The 21196-nt window shown below is 32.2% G+C and overlaps 1 protein-coding gene across 1 annotated transcript; it reads right to left on the bottom strand.

Annotated features, from left to right (window-relative positions):
• Positions 1–3787: 3787 nt before the first annotated feature.
• LOC118200295 (MIT domain-containing protein 1-like) lies at positions 3788–9272 on the bottom strand. The gene has a single exon (XM_085827525.1). It carries the CDS (start codon positions 9020–9022, stop codon positions 8279–8281), a length of 744 nt encoding a protein of 247 aa, XP_085683651.1. The 5' UTR covers positions 9023–9272; the 3' UTR covers positions 3788–8278.
• Positions 9273–21196: the final 11924 nt, after the last annotated feature.

Consider the following 21196-nt stretch of genomic DNA (forward strand, 5'->3'; position numbering starts at 1 on the left):
GACAGTTATCTGGTTGGGATGAATCATAATTTCTCATTCATCACATTGATAATTGACAAAAACTTAATAAGGCCTCCCTTTCCCAATCTGGAAACGATGAACCACGTTCTATGTATGGAGACAGCTAGCAGTGGCATATTCATTATAACTGAACAATAACGATTTTGAAAATTTTTAATTCAAGAGGCAAAAGTGTAATTTAAAGAAATGTGGTGGTAAAAAACATCATGAATGCTTTTTACCACCAAATTACCAAGACAATAAGAGCCTTTACCTATGCTCATTTACAAAAACGAGCACTTCCTAGATTAACTGTTAAAATTACTTGAAAATCTTCACTCTCTTGATCTTACACCCGGTTTTTAAAGGATGCAGGTTACCACATCCCAGTCATCACCACAAAAGATGTGAAAATTTTCAGCATCAATGCACCCAGAATAAATAACTAATACACAAATTTCTACTTTCTTTAATGCCAATGTAGTCAAATCTCTCCGAAAAGCATGAAGAAAGACGGCGAAATCATTAAACACCTGTCATGTTGCAATTTTGAAGTTGAAAATAGAAGTAAAAAAAGTTCATTTTTGAAGCATGGCATAATTTTTGTCATTTGTATTGAAAAACTTAATTACAAATAATTCCTCAACTAATTATCTTAAAAAAGAAATTTTTCCTGTACACTGTGCATAAATTTCAAATTGATAGATTAAATTATTTATATTTTTAAATTCAAATAATATTTAAAAATTACTCAAGAAGCATGCCTCTTTCAATTGAGAAAACCCTAGAGGCTAAATCTTAAAGTCGAACTGACTTTAAAAGGCATAGGAGACTATTAAATTCAAGAAAAAAAATAATTAACAGAAATTAAATTAATACTTTAAATAAGATTTAATGAATTAATTGACTACACAACAAGTGGATAAAATATGTAGCTACTTTGAAGGCCTTTAAACATTAATTACATAAAAAGCTGCCAACATATCATAAATGTCAAACTAAATAAAAATTAGCATAATTCATACTTATATATTTATGTTATTAAGCAACAACAATGCAACTCATTTCAAAGAAAATTTATTCAACATTAATTTTATAACCATGTACGTAAACTGATTTCTAAGTGGTTAAAAATATTTAAATTAATAAATACAACCAATTAATGGTTTAATAAAAATATGAAAATTGATGGTACATAAATTTTTGTCAGATATTTCTGAAAGTTTCTTTAAAATAATCATTGCATTTAATCTTGTGATCTTCCATTAAAACAAATATATGAGAAAGCTTGCATTTATTTCCTTTTAAGAACTGAGCAGTTGTAATTATTTAATTTTTTTTTTAATAGCAAAATAAAAAATGCACATTTGCATACACTATTATGGATGTAAAACATTATGACATTTGATCACTGAAGTGTTCCTATCACAAAAACAAGCAGTGACCATTTTAAATTCCTGAGGATTAATATGTTGTATGAAGAGTTATTTAATAAGGTGTATGTATAGAATACACAAATTAATCGTGCAATCACACATTGTTTACCTTTTGCAGAGCTGTCACCAATATTCAATACAGTCTGAGTATCTACTCTCCCAGTAAAAAAAATCATGAGTTCATTGCCAACTTTGGAGAACATTTGCAGACTCGTTGACTAATTTTTCAACCATTTTCAAAATGGCACTAAGAATACTATAAATTAGCAATCAATTAATAAAATTAAAAAAGCAAGAAACTTTGATAAAAAAATACTTTTTCTGAGAAATCCTTCTACAATTTCTTTGTGCTGTTGTTCTTCCCACGTATACATCAATCTGTTTTCGATAGAAGAAATTGGAGAATTGCTCAAACTTGACATCATGCACAACTTTGTGCAGTGCCAACATATAAAAAAGCAAATAGTGTAAATGAGATATGACTATACTGAAACCAATTTGTCATATTTTTACAGAAATGTAAAACTTTCCTTTCTAATCAGCCAGCAAACTCCACTACAAGCAAATATACATATCAAGACTCTCAACTAGGAGGAATGTGGTCAGCCTTTTATTTAGCTGATAAATATTCAATTTTAGTTTATGAATATAAAAAAACTACAGTCAAAAGTCGTTAATTCAGACACCCATAATCTGGACCTCAAAGCTACAAACTTTCTGCGCATGCGTCACATTGACGCATGTGCGTAAGACCTTTACGGCTGCGAATATGCGTGTGCGCAAAATACGTTTACAAATGTGCGTTTAATGTATAACGGACGGTATAAGCTAAGCTAAAATTATCTAATTCAGTTAATGTTGCAGATTGCGTTGTTCCTTAATTTTCGAATTGGATTCAGCTTATTAATGGATAAAGGCATATCCTTTGTTTATCTAAACTTTAATTGGAAGTTGATCTGTCAGCACTATCCTTATCTTCAGGGCAGATGTTTTTATTTTATTTGGCTTATAATTCCTTACTAAATGTCTAAATAAATTTAATCTCGACGTACTCCGTCTTTGATATAATTTAAATCAAATTCCTCGTCATTATAATTCGCTTCCGAGAAAGTAACAGAGGTTATTGAAAACGAAAAAATTTCGTTTGACAAATTAGTCGGTATTCTCGACACAGCAATTATAGGACTGGAACAGCGGAACTTTGTAAATGAACAAGAAATTATGTCTGTTTATAGAATTAAAGAGAATGTATTATCACATAAAAAACGAAGCAACTTAAACAACTTACATTGAAAGAAATGTTTAATAAAGAAAACAAATAAATATTAAGCTTTTTTTTTTTTTTTTTTTGCAAATTTTGATACTTTTTAGATCATAATTGTTCTTTATTTCAGAAATTACGGTTTCATATTTTCAATTTTATAATTTCTGCATGCCATTTTACCAGATTTAAACTGATGATCTATAATGCGGAAAAATCAATAATCCGGAATCACCGAAGTCCCGACGAGTCCGGATTAACGACTTTTGACTGTACTTGACAAAATTTTCTATGCTTTTTGTTGTTTAATTTATAAAATATGTTAGAACAGAATCTAAATAAATTTATATATGTATTTTAAGTTTTGGAAAGGATAGGCAATGATCAGGACTGGCAATAGACGTTTTGTCACCCTGCTTGCACATGTTCTGGCAGTGGCCCTATAAATGATCTTATAGCAATGGTGAAAGGGATGCATAGTGCAAAATACTGACAACTATTGATATATATATATATATATATATATAGTATATACATATATTTGTACAGTAACATTTACTCAGATAAATGACAGGTGAATTTCAAAAGTGAAAATCTATGTATGTGCTAAGTGCACATCTGGGTTGACACATAACTATTCTGCCAACATGTTGCATTGCTTCATGTACACTTTTCTGCACCTTATCAGTGGGGGGGGGGGGGGATAATCAGAAACAAACCAAATTTCAGCTATTTTCAAACATGCATTGTATTTGTCTTGTGTATTCCAAACATGTATTGTATTTGTCTTTTTATACTGCATATTTTATTACATGTCACTCTACCCAAAAATAAAGAATAAACATTTAGAAATTAAATACAATATTTAGTTGACTGGTTTTGGCAAAACATCTCAGGAAAGAATGTGCTAGTGAAAGATTTAAGCAAACTGGCTTGCATTAAAATACAAAAGTGTACCTACCTGTATAGAATTTTTGTGGTTTGTCAGTACACCTTTCACCAGGAATTAAACCTACAGTATTTCAGGTATTTAGAAGACTCCCATGATATTCCAAAGATTCAAAAATAAATAAATAAAATAAACACAATATAAAAATATAAATTTTAATAAAAATAATTCTTGTGAAAATATTATAACACATTAAAATACTATTCAAACAGTAATATTATTAATTTCTCGAGTAGAAAATTAGATAAACATTATTAATAAAGAGAAAAGAAAAGTGCTCCAATTTATTTGCGAAAACATTCAATTTTAAACAGTTCTACTCTCAAACAAATGAATCATAAAAATTAAGTTGCATGGAAAAGCATTATGGAATTTCTTAATATTTTAAAGAAAATATCTTTGGCAAAAGTCGAAGTAATTTCTTTTAAATTCAAAATAAAGATTCTCTGGTAACATGTTTAACTTCATTTAGGAAAAATGTGAGTAAAAATTGAATAAAAAATATATCTCAAAAAGTTACAAGATCTATTTAAGTATTATAATTAAGTTTATATGTATTTCTCACAATAATAAAATTTTAAAATATTAAGTAGCATTCCTTGCTGATGATAAACAATTTTAGGTTGATCTTTACATTACGGTAACTGGTAGTTTGGCGACATTTTGGAGGCGATAAAGGTTACTACCTGGGACTTTGGTAATAATGTGAGCAGTACTGAGTTCCGATTACGCATTATTTTGTGTGGGGGGAATGAGAGATCATGGGATATGTCATGTGATATTAATGGACGAATTACGGTTCTTTAATCGGAAAAGGGGGGAAATCGGGAAAAAATCTGGAAATTTTGTATTTGGCTTTATTCTGTGTTGTGTGAAATAGTGTTTGTGAATTTTTGGATCCCATGGCCATAAGTAAAGTGAATTCGAAATGGGTATTTAGTGGTATTGAAAAGGATAGTAAGAAATGTTTTTTAAGGTTGTGTGAGAGAGAAATAAACATGTTTTATTATGTTATTTATTTTACCTGGTATCTTGCTTTGAAAGATAAGTATGATTTTAAAGATTCTGAAAGAGAATGAAGAAAAGTGTATCCGCCACGTAATGAAGATTCTGAAGGAGATTAGGTAAGTTAGTATTTTTAATTATTTTTATGCATTGTTGGAAATGTAAGGTGGAAAGGAATTTGGTATTATTGGGAAAATTGTTATTAGCAATGATTTAGTTTAATGTAATTAGGATTGTAAGGTAATTTTTATTAATTGAATGTATGTGCTCATGTATATTTTAAGTGGTGTTTTTGAATTTAATTATATTTTAATGAAATGATAGTTATTTTGTGAATTTTATACTTGTAGGAATTTGGTGTATGTTTAAGTTGAAATAAATGTGCATGGAAATAATTTAAATATTTGATAATAAATATTTGTAATGCTTCATGTATGAATTTGTTGGTGACGTGTATAATGTAATAGATGATTTAGAGGTAAAAGTTTTTGGATATTTTATTTATTTTATATGTGGAAATGTTCATATTTGTAAAGGGTAAATACTTTTTCGCGATCAGGTAATTTCATATATGTTCTTTTTACCGGGTTTAAAGATTAAGAAAATTGTCATGTATTTTCGTGAAATTTTTCGAATTTATGAGAAAAAAGCAGTGTACATGGATATAGTGAAGAGTGTGCGCAATGCCATTTTTGTGCAATTCTGGGATGTTTTTTTAAGTAAAAATAAGTCGGCGTGTACATGGTTTATGTGTATATGTTATTTTGAAAAACGCGTAAGGTGTATGGTATTGTGCACTTTTTCCGAATTTAGCAGTGAATATTTGTCATGATTAAGCAGTTTTGTTTGATAAAATTTCTAGCATAAGTGTAATTCGGCTAGTAGATTGTTGGAAGAAGTGTTCAGTAGATAAGAAGAAAAGAAACATGTCTTTACTTCGTGAAGACAAAATGGCGGCGGGGAAAAAAAAAATAGAGGGTTGCTGTAGGGGAGTTGGTCGCCAAATTTTCGCCAAAAAATCGCCAAGTTACCGTAATGTAAAGATCAACCCATTTTTATTTAATGATAATAATGTTATGAATTTAATTAAGAATTAAATTATAATGATAATATAAGTTTTAATAATAACAGAAGTTTATTACTCTTTAGCTTGGGAAATTAAACTGTTGTAGTTAGGTATAAATTTACTAGGACATTTGAGAAATAAAATTTTAAACGTAAGTATTCTATATTTTAATTATATATGCTTATATAAATATGTTCTGATTTTCACACATATTTTCAATCAGTACATGCGATTAAAAACCATAACCTCTTTCCTCTTAAAAAAATGTGTTGAAAGTATTTCAACATTTAGAAATTCTTCAGCATTTTAAATGAATTCAAAAAAAATTTTTTTTTTTTTTTTTTTTTTTTTTTTTTTAAGGGGGAAAATGAATATTTTCCATTAAATTATATATTTAAAATGTTATGAACTGAAATACAAATATAAAAAACTTAATTCCTTTGAATGGGAACACTGTATGAAATAAATTCTTCTCTTAGAGGAAGAATCAAGATCCCATGGTTTAATTGCATAAGTAAGATTCAGCAGCTATGAATTACATTATTTGTTACAAAAGTGCTATAATATTTACCTCGTATTACGTAATGAGAAAAACATTTTGTCATATAATGCTTAACAAGATTTAAGTATAAACATTTTGTCATATAATACTTAACACGTTTTAAGACATATTGAACAAATGAGTACAGTATGTGAATATACTGACATAGGTAAATTTTGGGACACATCACGGGAAAAATATGCTAGAGATCATTATTACTTTTTTGAAAATGCCAGACTTTTCAAAGCAGTGTTTCACTAACAAATAAATATATCTTAATTATTAAAAATAATTATGCTGCATTAAGAGAAGTATTTTACTCATAAAATCTGGCCTAGTCTGGCAAAACTGTAAATTTCATCATCTGAATATCATTTTCAGCTGATGTGTGGGTTAATATAAATTCACGGTTGATCTTTACATTACGGTAACTTGGCGATTTTTTGGCGAAAATTTGGCGACCAACTTCCCTACAGCAACCCTCTATTTTTTTTTCCCGCCGCCATTTTGTCTTCACGAAGTAAAGACATGTTTCTTTTCTTCTTATCTACTGAACACTTCTTCCAACAATCTACTAGCCGAATTACACTTATGCTAGAAATTTTATCAAACAAAACTGCTTAATCATGACAAATATTCACTGCAAAATTCAGAAAAAGTGCACAATACCATACACCTTACGCGTTTTTCAAAATAACACATACACATAAACCATGTACACGCCGACTTATTTTTACTTAAAAAAACATCCCAGAATTGCACAAAAATGGCATTGCGCACACTCTTCACTATATCCATGTACACTGCTTTTTTCTCATAAATTCGAAAAATTTCACGAAAATACATGACAATTTTCTCAATCTTTAAACCCGGTAAAAAGAACATATATGAAATTACCTGATCGCGAAAAAGTATTTACCCTTTACAAATATGAACATTTCCACATATAAAATAAATAAAATATCCAAAAACTTTTACCTCTAAATCATCTATTACATTATACACGTCACCAACGAATTCATACATGAAGCATTACAAATATTTAGTATCAAATATTTAAATTATTTCCATGCACATTTATTTCAACTTAAACATACACCAAATTCCTACAAGTATAAAATTCACAAAATAACTATCATTTCATTAAAATATAATTAAATTCAAAAACACCACTTAAAATATACATGAGCACATACATTCAATTAATAAAAATTACCTTACAATCCTAATTACTTTAAACTAAATCATTGCTAATAACAATTTTCCCAATAATACCAAATTCCTTTCCACCTTACATTTCCAACAATGCATAAAAATAATTAAAAATACTAACTTACCTAATCTCCTTCAGAATCTTCATTACGTGGCGGATACACTTTTCTTCATTCTCTTTCAGAATCTTTAAAATCATACTTATCTTTCAAAGCAAGATACCAGATAAAATAAATAACATAATAAAACATGTTTATTTCTCTCTCACACAACCTTAAAAAACATTTCTTACTATCCTTTTCAATACCACTAAATACCCATTTCGAATTCACTTTACTTACGGCCATGGGATCCAAAAATTCACAAACACTATTTCACACAACACAGAATAAAGCCAAATACAAAATTTCCAGATTTTTCCCCGATTTCCCCCCTTTTCCGATTAAAGAACCGTAATTCGTCCATTAATATCACGACATATCCCATGATCTCGCATTTCCCCCACACAAAATAATGCGTAATCGGAACTCAGTACTGCTCACATTATTACCAAAGTCCCAGGTAGTAACCTTTATCGTCTCCAAAATGTCGCCAAACTACCAGTTACCGTAATGTAAAGATCAACCAAATTCACTTTATATGAATCTAAACACTCTAAAAAGAATTTGCAAACTACCAAATATATCAAACTAAAAACTAAGGGATTTACATTTTTAAGAACACATAAGAATTTGTCCATGTACTACTTAATCAAAGAAATTATGAAGTACCGTTTTGTAAAAAAAAAAAAATTAAGTAATCGAAAAACTTATTTATGTTTAACATATATATCAATTGCAGTTTCATGACAAGGCCTCAAACTTTGATCACAAAATCCAATAGCAAAGTTCTTTACATGTTTGAAATAATCAAGACCACGCCCTATCTTTATAAAAACACCACTGTCTAACCGAATTTCTCTATCATGTAATGTGTCAGAAAATTCAATAGACAATTGAATGTTATAGGATTTCAGACTCTCCTTAATGTTCTGAAATTTTGAATTTTGATTCTGGTAGTCCGTTTCATTCCGTCCTGTTACCAAATATATATGCTTTAAATTAGAGCAAAATTTTACTAGAAGTTCACAAAAATTTAAGAAATTGTAAATCTGATGAGTCGTCCTTACATAAGGATCCTCAACATGAACTTCTGTCACAGATTTATCAAGATATTTTTTAAAAACTTTTTCGTAACTGTATCCAGTTGCATCATTTGGTATTAGAATTTGTTCATGATAGTGCTTTCGCTCGTCAATTATTTTTTTAATTTTTTCAGCTCTCTCGATATATTCTTTAGTTTTCTGCCGAAAGTGAGCTAATGTTTTTTCGTCTAATGTTCTGTTGTCCGGCGAGTTAATAATACTCAAAAACAACTCGATTCCTTCCCTGTAACAGCGTAAGGCAGATACATAGTTTCCTTCCTGGTCATGCTCCACAGCTTGACGTAGTACAGATATCGCAGAGTTCTGCTTATCATTTAAACTATTTTTAACCTGTTTTTTAGTATCCATCTTCCTTTTCACGAAAACAGCATGAACGACAATGCAGTCATAGAATATGTATTGTACATAGACATTCTCTGATACAGTGAATATTTATTCACGAAGAATTTCAGATGCAAAATGGAATATATCGACAAATTGAGTTCACACACACAGACAAAATAAACAAATGTCTTCTTTTGCACCCGCTAAGTCATTCTGCGCATATGGGCGAAAAATCAAGCTTAGGTGGGAACAAGGAGGAGAACATCTTTGGGTGGGAAGGAAAGGTATATCCGCGATTCAATTCACCTATAGGTGACGCTTTCAAACATTAGTATGGCGGATAAAAATCGGTATTTTTATTTGTGATCTGACTTCGTACACTCAAAAATGGAGTTGCTTAGCTTTTCCGAAATGTTTGATTTTGTTCAAAGAGACATAAATTCTCGCTGTATTACTGAAGCAGAGAGAATTTTAAAAAGCTGATCATTTGGTAATGCACGGAATTTTATTTGAAATCCAATGTACAAGTTTTGGCTTTCTATTTAAGGATAAGTTCTATAGCGTCCTGATCGCATGAAATCGAAGGACATTTCATTGTTCAAAAAGGACTAATAAAAATTTAAAAAAAAAAAAAAAAAAAAACATTCTTGTTCATGTAAAGGATAGATGTTGAACTGCGGTGCTTAACCACCAGGGTGCCTGGGCGCCATAGCCCTACCCCTCATCGAATAACATGATAAAAGTTTCGAATTATGAGAAATATAACTGAATGTGCTAAATAATTATCATGTAAAGGAGGAACTGCTGGCTGTTGTAGGAAATTGTGTTGCTGTTTTATTGTCTTGCGACAGAGAGCTGATTTTAATGTTCACTGATGGTAAACAAATGACTTCATATGTGCTTAACTTGGGATTTCCAGAAAATCTGTGCAGTCAAAAGTGTCTTTTTTTCCCCATAAAAATAATATTGAATCATTATATGTATACTAAAAATATATTGATCTATTATATGCATCTATTGTATTTATTATACACATAATAGCACTAATTATCAGATGCAATTTTGAGAATATCAACAAGCAAAGCGCTTAAAAATGAAAAAAAGACACTTGTTATAGAACTATTAATAGTTCTATATTATAGAAAATACATGCAATGAATAATACCATGACCAAACATTAAAAAAAAAAAAAAAAAAAAAAAAAAGAGCAGATTAAGTATTACCTACCTTTAGTACTTGAGAAAGCAATCCTGGCATATAACATGTAGTTAACTTTTGATTACATGATATTACAAGCATTTTTCTTCAGATTTGTCCTACGAGTGGTTTAAACGACTCAATACTGGCAGTTTAATCTCAGCTTAAATCCTGGTGAACAAGCTGGATGTGCAGTTTTTATTTTTTTATTTTATTTATTTATTTATTTTATTTTTTTTATTTTTTATTTATTTATTTATTTATTTATTTATTTATTTATTTATTTATTTTTTTTTTGCATGTGTTTTGTGAATACGAACCAGTTTCCCCTTTAAAGTTCTTCATAAAGGCATTCTTCTTCAGGCTGATAACCAATGTGTTTAGCCATATTCAAATACCCTAATCTAACCTTACCTTTCCTTTAGATTCTATATTCACATGTTATATCTTTATCTGTTAAGATTTGTTCATAATAGGATCACCAGGCTTCTATCAATCTGGCAGGAGCATACTCAAAACATGTCAGAACCATGTGATTTATAACAAAATCGATCATGTTGTCCTTGCAAACCTTTATAAATGTTCCAAATTTTCTTAAGTATTCTTAATAATCTTATTATTTAGAATGTGTTTATTGTTGTTTTTATATGAACAAAAGCATCTAAATATATCAATTTTAAAAATAACTGAAGCGTTCTTTTAATCAGTTTTGCTTTTCTAATGCTGTTTTTAATTATTAACTTTATATGAGCCAAAAATTCAAGAATAAGTCTATTAAAAAGAGTCTGCGTGATAAGTCTATTAATTAATTACATTGTATGAACTTCAACTTCTTTGAATATGAAACACCGAACTAACACTTTGAATATGAAACATCCTATATGAAAACACCGAGTCCATTCCAATCTAATAGAAGAATAAGTTATACTTATCAAAATTCACAGTACGAGCTTCTCCGGATTATACACTGGTTATCATAAATTAAGGAAAAATAAAAAAAATACCTATAACTCCCTCAAAAATAATCCAAACCGTGTAAAATTTGAATATGTTGCCAAGTAAGAGTAGCCGAGTAAAACTGCGATATGCAAATTCGTGGTGCTGCTTTCGGAATACATCATCTGCGAGGAGCATAAAAGTCCATGTTTGAGAGCAAGCCCACATATTTCACTGTGACAGTGACATCAGAAATTTGAGATAGCCAATTCGTAACAATAACCTACAGGCATCAATTGCCTGCAGAACTGCGGTGGAGAGCCATTGGGAGACTAGAGACAGGACAAAGTCAAACAGAAGTGGCCAGATGGCTAAATAGGAGTCCTTCTGTGGTTCATAGGCAATTTCAAACCACAGATTCGGCATCTAGGAGGTTCAGCCAAGGACGGCCAACTGCTACGTCGAGCGCCGATGACCGATATTTGACTTTATATGCACGCAGGAATAGAACCGCTATTCCGACTCTTCTTAGATCCTCCCTTGCTGCAGCCACCGGAAGCTTCGTGTCAACGTCAACTGTGCGTAGAAGGCATCACGAAGGTGGTCTGTATGCGAGGCGACTAGCCATTTGTGTGCCGCTCACATCACGCCATAGGAGGGACTGTTTTCAGTGGGCACGACAACATGTCCACTGGACGCCTGATCAATGGAGGGCGGTTCTCTTTACGGATGAGTCCAGGTTTAGTCTAGAAAGCGATAGTGCGCGTTATTTGATACGGAGAGAACCTAGAACCCGTTATCATCCGTCAAACATCCGTGAAAGAGATGCATACGGAAGGGGCAGTGTCTGTGTTTGGGGTGGCATCTCTTTGGGTGGACGCACAGACCTCCATGTCTTTCCAAGGGGAACCGTGAATGCTCAGATTTATAGAGATGACATCCTTGATGTTTATGTGCACCCATATGCCGGGGCAATAGGTGATGTTTTTCCTGTTACAGGACTATAACGCAAGACCACACAGGGCTCGCATCGTTATTTGATATGGAGAGAACCTAGAACCCGTTATCATCCGTCAAACATCCGTGAAAGAGATGCATACGGAAGGGGCAGTGTCTGTGTTTGGGGTGGCATCTCTTTTGGTGGACGCACAGACCTCCATGTCTTTCCAAGGGGAACCGTGAATGCTCATATTTATAGAGATGACATCCTTGATGTTTATGTCCACCCATATGCCGGGCAATAGGTGATGTTTTTCCAGTTACAGGACGATAACGCAAGACCACACAGGGCTCGCATCGTAGATGATTATCTTCAACAGGAAACAATTATGCGCATGGAGTGGCCAGCTCGATCCCCGGACTTGAATCCTATCAAGCACGTTTGGGATGCTTTATGGAGACGTCTAGCTGCTCTCGATCCGCCCCCTCAGACCCTTGTCGCGCTTGCAACTGCTTTGCAAAAGCAATGGCTCTCGCTTCCTATGGAACTGATAGACCACATAATTGAAAGCATCACACATCGCTGTATGTGCTGTATTGCTTCTAGAGGCGATTATATTCCATACTGAAAGTACTTTTCCTATGCAAACTGAAACCTTCGATTTGGACATTTTATACCTGTGCTAATTTCTATACTATTATATTTGTTTGGTAATTTCGTTTTATGTTATTTGATACCTTACTATCTGTTGTATATTGTCGGTAAGTTTCATTAAATTCTACGTGTAACTTTTTCAGTAATCGTGATTTTTGTGATTTTTGCTTAATTTATGATAACCAGTGTATTTCACAAAGATTAGAAACCAAGTCTCCACATAGGAAATCTTACACTGATATGATGGTCTTGTATTGAAACAGAATTGTAGCAACATAGATGATATGAATTACATTATGCCAAAGAATTATTTCATCCTAAATAAATTATAGCATTTAGTTTAACCAAAGACACACAAAACAAAATTTCAGATTTGTTGTAAAATGTCATGTCTTTCCCTATGCTATAATAACTCCACACATTATCTACATATTTTCTTGTCAGTCAAGAAGATTGATGGAAATATTATCCTTTCAAAAATTATTAGGAGTTTGAAGATAATCATCAATATACCATAATGTATTTGTATAGAAATATAATACCCAACAACCAAAAATAAATTAAACTTATCAAATGAATTTTAGTATGCCATAATGTTTTCATGGGAAAATATAACATACCTCTAAAACAACTACAATCGTTATGTACAGCAGCCATTTCATTAAAAAAATAAGGCATAAATTATATTAAACAGATAAAATTTGTTGTAAGAGCTTCACTATCTGGTTATAATTCTTAAGCAAACAAGAAGCCATTTCAAGTACCATAATATAATTTTCATAAGAGCTATCCCATTCCATCGCAGAATATTAAAAGCGTTTTGGTAGAAACAAGAAATTTTATGGTAATTTTCCAACCATATTCTACACTCATTTCCATAAATTAAGGATAATTTGGAGTCTCGCAGAAATCGAACTCTAAAATAAATATATCACATGTAAAATCACTACACACATCTTCAAGAATCATATGCAAATTTCAGGAAGTAACCAGATGACACCGATGGTACGTCACAATGACGAGAGTGTAAGAGAGTGATATATAAGGAATACAGGCAAAGAAGTAAAATTGTTCGCAGGCGCTTTATAAGCATTTCAGTGCAATAACCAAATAGTTATGACACAAAGGACGCATTTGGATGATTTTTTTACGTGGTAGAATTATCGGCCGTCTGGAATGTAGGCGTACCCAACTGGAAGTATCAGACGAACTTGGAATTGCCCAGAGTGTCATCTCCAAGCTTTGGCAACGATTGCAAGATGATGATAATGTGAGTAGACGTTACAGCACAGGGAGACCCAGAGTTATAACGCCGAATGAGGACCGGTATTTAGCAGTTACTGCCAAAAGAAACAGGCGGAGCACAGCCTCATATCTGTCTCATCAGCTCTCTTCAGCCGCTGGTACGACAATTTCAAGGCAGACCGTGTACAGACGCTTAGGGCAGATTGGTCTATATACTCGTAGACCTGTCAGATGCTTTCCACTTACTGCAACTCATTGTCCCCTGCGGTTAGCCTGGAGTAGAGAGCATGCATTGTGGACACCGTAACAGTGGGCTTGTGTGATGTTTTCCGACGAGTCCGGGTTTAGCTTGCAGTCTGATTCTCACCGAACGTTCATATGGCGAGCTCCAGGTACCCGTTACCACCAAGAAAACATTATTGAACGACACCGTTACGGTGGTGTAGGAGTGCTCTTTTGGGGTGGAATTATTCTGGGTTCCAGAATTGACCTGCATGTTCAAATTGGAACCATGACAAGCCAAATCTATCGGGACGTCATTCTGGAACAACATGTAAGTTTGTTTCGGGGCGCCATGGGCGCACAATTTGTGTTTATGGATGACAACGCCTGTCCTAACCGTGCAAACATCGTAAGCGAATACCTTCAATCGGAGGATATCACCCGTGTGGACTGGCCAGCATTCTCACAGGACTTGAATCCAGTAGAGCACGTGTGGGACATGCTTGGCCGACGAGTTGCAGCCCGTCAACCTCCTTCTACATGTCTACCGGAACTTCGGAGAGCATTGCTTTTTGAGTGGTGTAATATTCTCCAAGATCAGATCGATAATTTGATACTCAGCATGCCTAGGCATTGTACGGACTGTATTGCATCGTGTGGGAGACATACAATGTATTAACAATCACACCAACCATGTAATATCGGTTTTCTGTAAATAGGTTTTTTTTTGTAATTTGCTCCAGGGAGAAAAATTGCTAATTTTTTAAATAATATCAAACATATAGCATCTTTTTTTGCTCTTTACTTTTTGTTTAATAAGTAAGCTTTACAAATAAGTCAAATTTGTTTTGCTTCGAACTCTTCCTTTGCCTGATTTTGCATTATCCTTAATTTATGGACATGAGTGTATTATTCAGATTGTAGATTTTAAAGTTTTATCATTTAAAAAGTACAATTTCATAGAATGGAAATTCTGCCGTTTTACCAGCGCAAATCTCGCCAAGTAGACTTTATTGGCGACAACACACAGTATACACATAAAAAATATAGACTAGTGTTAGTTCTAAGAATTTCTTATTTTAAAGGTATAAACATTTTAATGTCATTTAAAATTTTGTAAAAAAGCCAATAAATTTGTAAAAAGACATTAATTTAGGAATTTACTATGCTTTCATGGTAAAACATCTTGATTCGCCGGTTCACATCACGTGACCCCAAGTGATCTCATTTCACGTAAAGTACACTACAAAAAATTTAATTCTCTCAGTAATTATCTACATTAATTTCAAGTTAAATCTTAATTTGGAATACAAGTTTAAATGCAAGAATTATTTCAGTTTGTACAATTTCAATAGCTTAATCAGAAATTATGTAAAACTACAGTGCTTTACTTCGCTAGTGCATTCTGTTAGCATAAATTTAGCATTTATTTTGCATAATGAAACTTGAAAGGCATATGAAACGAACGTGCGCCAAGATATATATTGGCGAGAGAAAGTAAAGTTCGCGTGCAATGCAGTATATTTGACTTTCACGGCCAAAGGTCTAATTCAGTTAGTACTTTCTCTTTTCAGGTACGGTGTCAAAGTATGTTCCTGTTTTTTCTTATTGCCTAAATAGGTATGCTTGAAGATGTATGACTTTATATTTGTATGTAAGTTATCTCTTTTTCGATAATTCAGTGTTTTAATGTCTGTGAAGATTATTACTTTTTGTTATGCTTAAGTTAATCAAAATTCTCCTATTTTATTAAATAAAGATTTCAAAGTTAATTTTTGACTTATGATTCTTTAATGAAAACTGCGTCTGAGGAAACTTACTCATTACGCCTTCAGTGCTAATGCACAAACCAACACATTCTGGACTAGAAGAGAAACACGCTAATGTGACAATCAAAATCGTAAAAAACAACCTTATATTTAGCGTAGGTATAATGAAACACTCAATCGATTTCGAGGGCAGCTAAAGGTCCCTCCTCATCAGGAGAAAGAAATACATAGAAAGAAGAAAATAGGAATCACAGAAACACGTGGTGCTTATCAGCACTGCACGTGGTTATAACTAGATTTTTAATCAGAGTTGCACTGGCCGCCTACTTTTACTACTAAAAGTACTACTTTACTACTAAAAGTAAAAAAAGAGTAAAAAAAGAAGTAAAGAAGCTAAGTAAAAAAAGAAGAAAAAAAAAAGACTTCTTACATGGCAATGTAATCCTTTACTTGGGACCTAACTACAAATGCCTTTATCTTTAATGCCTTTATCTTGAGACCTAACTACAAAAGACACATAACATCGCAGAGATGTATATATTATTTTAACTAAAGTAACATTAACTATTACCGTTCCAAAAAAATTCATATATATTTCAGAAAAACAGTAATTGACAAAATCATAAATCCATATACTGTGTATATGGATTTATGATTACATATACAGATGATTATATATTTATATATACATATACAGTATATAAGAGCACATCAGCAAAAATAAATAAATAAATTATAGAGTTTATTTTTTAACTCTTAGTTAAACATAAAATTTATTTATTAATTTAATCGTCGTAATTTTTTTAGTACTAGTTTAACAAATTTAGTCACACTATATTTATATTTGCTCATAATTCTAAGTTTGAGGACTGAAAAAAAGTCGGCGATCTTATTTACAAATATCACAATCTATATTCATCAATGCTCCAGAGATCCCCATTTGGTGCTACTTTGGTAGACGGTTGCACGGATTTTTGGCGATTTACGTTGGCGCAATTGTTGGCGCGATTTCTACAAACGTCAGCCATCTTGAAAAACGCTGTTTTTACGCATAGTAAAGTATTCGAAACTTAAGAAAAAAATAAATATCGTTAGAAATAATGGATTAATTTTTTTGTTGAAAATGTCGTTTTTTAAGATGACAGGCAAGTGTAAATAAATACATTTATTATGAGTATAAAATACTAAAGTAAGGTTATTATTACTTTCATATAGCAAAGAAGAGAATAAAAACACCGCTATAAAAAACATTGTGTCAACGTTTAATTAGATTAAAATATTACTGAAATTGAATATCGAAATAAAAAACATTATCCAACATTTAAAAGAATTAGAATATTATTCAATTTAAATACTTTAAAATACGTTGTATATAATATAATATATATATTGTATAGAATAAATACATTTACTACGAGTATAAAATACTAAAGAAAGGTTAAATTATTACTTTCATATAGCATAGAAATAGAATAAAAATACCACTATAAAAACATTGCGCCAACTTTTAATTGGATTACAATATTACATAAATTGAATATCGAATTAAAAACCATCATACCAACGTTTAAAAGAATTAAAATATTACTTAAATTAAATACTTTAAAATAAGTAAATAAGAACGCTTCGTACACTAGAGCTAAAATGACAGCAATTAGTTTATTGTTGGTAAAAAAGGAGGAATGTCTAATAATTTTCTTACCGTTACAGCGGTTATTTTTTCCAACATGACCACAATATCATATACGGCCGTCTCAGAATCGGCTCTTCTAACGGTCTTCATCTGTGATCTACATTTTCGCACTTCATTGAAGAAACAATTAGCGACGTTTCCTTCAAAAATTTAAAATAAATTTCCTCTGACCCTTGTAAGAATTTATAAATAAATCTTTGATTAGGAAAGCCAGGCTGGCGAAAATAAGGTCTCAAAGGACAATTTTTTGATTCCGAAACCAAAAATTCTTGGAACTTATCAAAAACAACATTCATCTTTGAAGGAGACATTTTTGAAGGAATTCGAAGATATGAATTAAATTTTAAAATGGCGCGGTAATGCACAAATTTTCAGCAACCTATCAGGGAGCTGATTACAGCTCATTAATGCACAAATATTCTAAAACCAATCAGAGAGCTGATTACATCACGCCTAGAATTAAAATTATTTAAATAATCATACATAATAAAGTCATTTTAAAAAAGAAACGCAAAATTAAATTGTAATTCAATACAGCCATAAATAATGTTTAAAACATTAGATTAAATTTATAGATATTAAAACCAATTACTTTTAAAGTAAGGTGACGTCACCGATTACATCATCCACAGCATAAAATTTCATAAAATATGATAAAGAATAAAATTTTTATTTCAAATAAAAATGCAAAATTAAATTGATTTTTAATATTTAGAAGCTATAAATAATATTTAAAACACGGAATTTATGCATAATAACACGCATTACTTTTTAAATAAAATGTCAACAAAGTATCGGTTACCATAAATAACTTATCCAGCAATGGGTTTACCATAAGTCGTATTACTCGCCAAAAGAAAAATTGCCAGAAACTCGCCAAAATCCGTGCAACCGTCTACCAAAGTAGCAGCCCCCATTTTTCCAAATGAATATCAATGACGAAAATTGATAAATAAACAGTCTTTGAAAATGTATCTACGACTCTCTCTTCTTTTCCTTGTATTGGGCAGCTCACCATGACATGGCAAATACCATGATCCTACCTTGGGTAAGCTGCTGTACTACTGAAGTATTCTCTTGACACTACACACACCACGATAATGACCCCACAAAATTTCCGCTCTGACCAATCCTTAAAATTGAATCGTGGTTCTAGACTATAAACTGTTTGCAAATATTACTGAGCAAACTTTCCAATTCAGTCTGTAAATCCTGTTAATTAAAATTTTTCTTTTATGCATTTCATTTTATACATGTCATGCAATATTTAACAATATATTGTTACGAAATGTACAGGTGCGGTAAGATGGCTTCCCCCGCAAAGCAGTTTTAGGATTGCCATAAAATGGCAAGGGAAGACAGGGTTGCCACATTTGGCGAGAAATCGCGTGTTTGGCGACAAAAGTGGCGATATGATATGGACGGATGGAGAACCTTCTGGAACGAATGCTTACCGGTTTAGCCCAGAATGTTCTCGAACACAAGCCGAAAGCTACATAAACCCTGCTGGTCCGCAGTCAGTGAGTGCGTGCTTCATCGAGAGGGCGAGTGTGTGTGCCTCGTCTAGAGTGCGTGCGAGTTAGTTAATATCGAGTTGGTGTCTCATCTAGTTAGTCCGTGCGGAGACGATCGAGTTGACAGCCGGCCAGCGAGTGCCGAGTGCGTCGTCGAGTTCACCGAAGGAGTCTCTTATTGTATCGCGGTTAGTGCATCGTAGAGAGAGCGTATTGAGCTCCGGGAACGACTGATCCGAAGAATCAGGAGCCGTGCTCTGTGTGTCGTCAAGTGCATCGCGAGTTGTAGCGTGGAGAGCCTCGAGAGTACGTGGAGCTTCGAGAAAGACCGAGCAGAGTCGGGAGCTGTACTCTAGTGCTTTGCCGTGAAGCTGTGTCCACTGTGATAGCCTGATAACCTAGAGGCTGTGTCGCTGATAGTGTCAGCGTGTTTATAGTAGTTCATCGACAACTGTAAAACGTGTTTTGGAGCTGTCCTGACAATACTGGCTAATAAAGTGTGTTTCGATACTTCATCATGTAATGTCGTCATTATTCACTCCAAATCCATACGAACCCCGTACCAACGTGAAGGAAGAAAATAACAACTGCTGTCATAAGGAAGAGAAAACGTAACAATATTAATACTCTGATACTATACCCAACTTTCGAATATATGTAATTCTAACTTCCATTCATTAATGTTATTTTTTTAAATATGTTGTTAAGCAGTATACCCTTAGTGAAACTTCAGGATATGCCTGAATACTGCACATTTTACTTACAATAATATCTTAATTAAAGATCTTGAAGACACATTATATAAATGTCTATTGTTTTGAGCATGCTGATTTGAATCTTGAAAAATTGAAAATATTTCCTTCCCAACAGTTCAATTCAGAGTAAATTGCAGTTAAATGGGTTTTTTAAATAGTTCTCGATATGAATTCAAACTATTTTAAAATTATATATATAGGGTGGCCATAATTAAACTGACAGTGCTCACAGTGTTCTGTAGCGCGATCTATTTGCGAGAATGACGCCACATTTTGTAGGAAGATTAAACAAGACGGGGGACGAAGGATTCCGAAAAAAAAAAAAAAAAATTAGTTCCAAAAGTCACCGCTAGGGGAATATTTGGCGCTGTGTAATAGAAAATAGAGTGTTAACAAATGCAAATTAATACGGAATAAAATTACCTTTTATTATGGATATGCCTTATGGAATATGGATAGGCCTTACAGTACGGTATGGAAAATCTTACGAAAGATTATCAACTTCTATCCGTACAAGATCAGCCGTGTACAGGAGTTACTGTACCCCGACGCGTATTTCCAAACCCTACCCCACTTTTCGAATTTTTGACGTCATGGACGAATCGACTCCGGATGGTAATTCTTGAGCATGCACTGAAGGGCGAGAAGTAACATAAACAGAACTTTGGCTTGCACTTGTAAACAGTATTAAGTATATTGTGTAAAAGTGTATTCGTTTATGTAATTGCATAATTTTACTGTTTCTATTATAAGAAAACTTCATTCAGATAAAATTTATTTTAATATTATTATTATTTGGTTATACGAAATGCTGAATACTCTAGGTATTATCGTAATCTTCGCATAATCTTTCACATTGGATTTTGCCTTATCATTGTAAAATATATTGTATTATAAAGATTAAATCAAAGCAATTTACTTTGTTAGAGATGTGAATGTTCTAACTGAATTTTCTTTTTATCACTTATTATTTATTTCCTCTTTGAAAACACATTCATATTTAACAAATAATTATCTCCGCTGAAAATTTTTTGTTTGTTTAAACTATATTTGTCAATAATGTAATAAAAACTCACTAATCTAGTGCTTCATAGATCAATATAATATGACAACGAATTCAAAATGTTTTAAAAATAGTTCTTTAATCTTTATTTTGTAGTAGATGCAACTAATGTCAAAGAAAAAAAAATATTTCAATAAAAAAGTTCTCCATGTTAATTGGAGAGCAAAATTATTTCTATTTCAGTGAGAAATCCACTTTCAATGCTTATAT

This window comes from Stegodyphus dumicola, chromosome 12 (assembly GCF_044657685.1).
Source record: "Stegodyphus dumicola isolate Sdum_Otavi_A_Nest chromosome 12, ASM4465768v1".
In the NCBI taxonomy this organism is placed as follows: Eukaryota; Metazoa; Arthropoda; class Arachnida; order Araneae; family Eresidae; genus Stegodyphus; species Stegodyphus dumicola.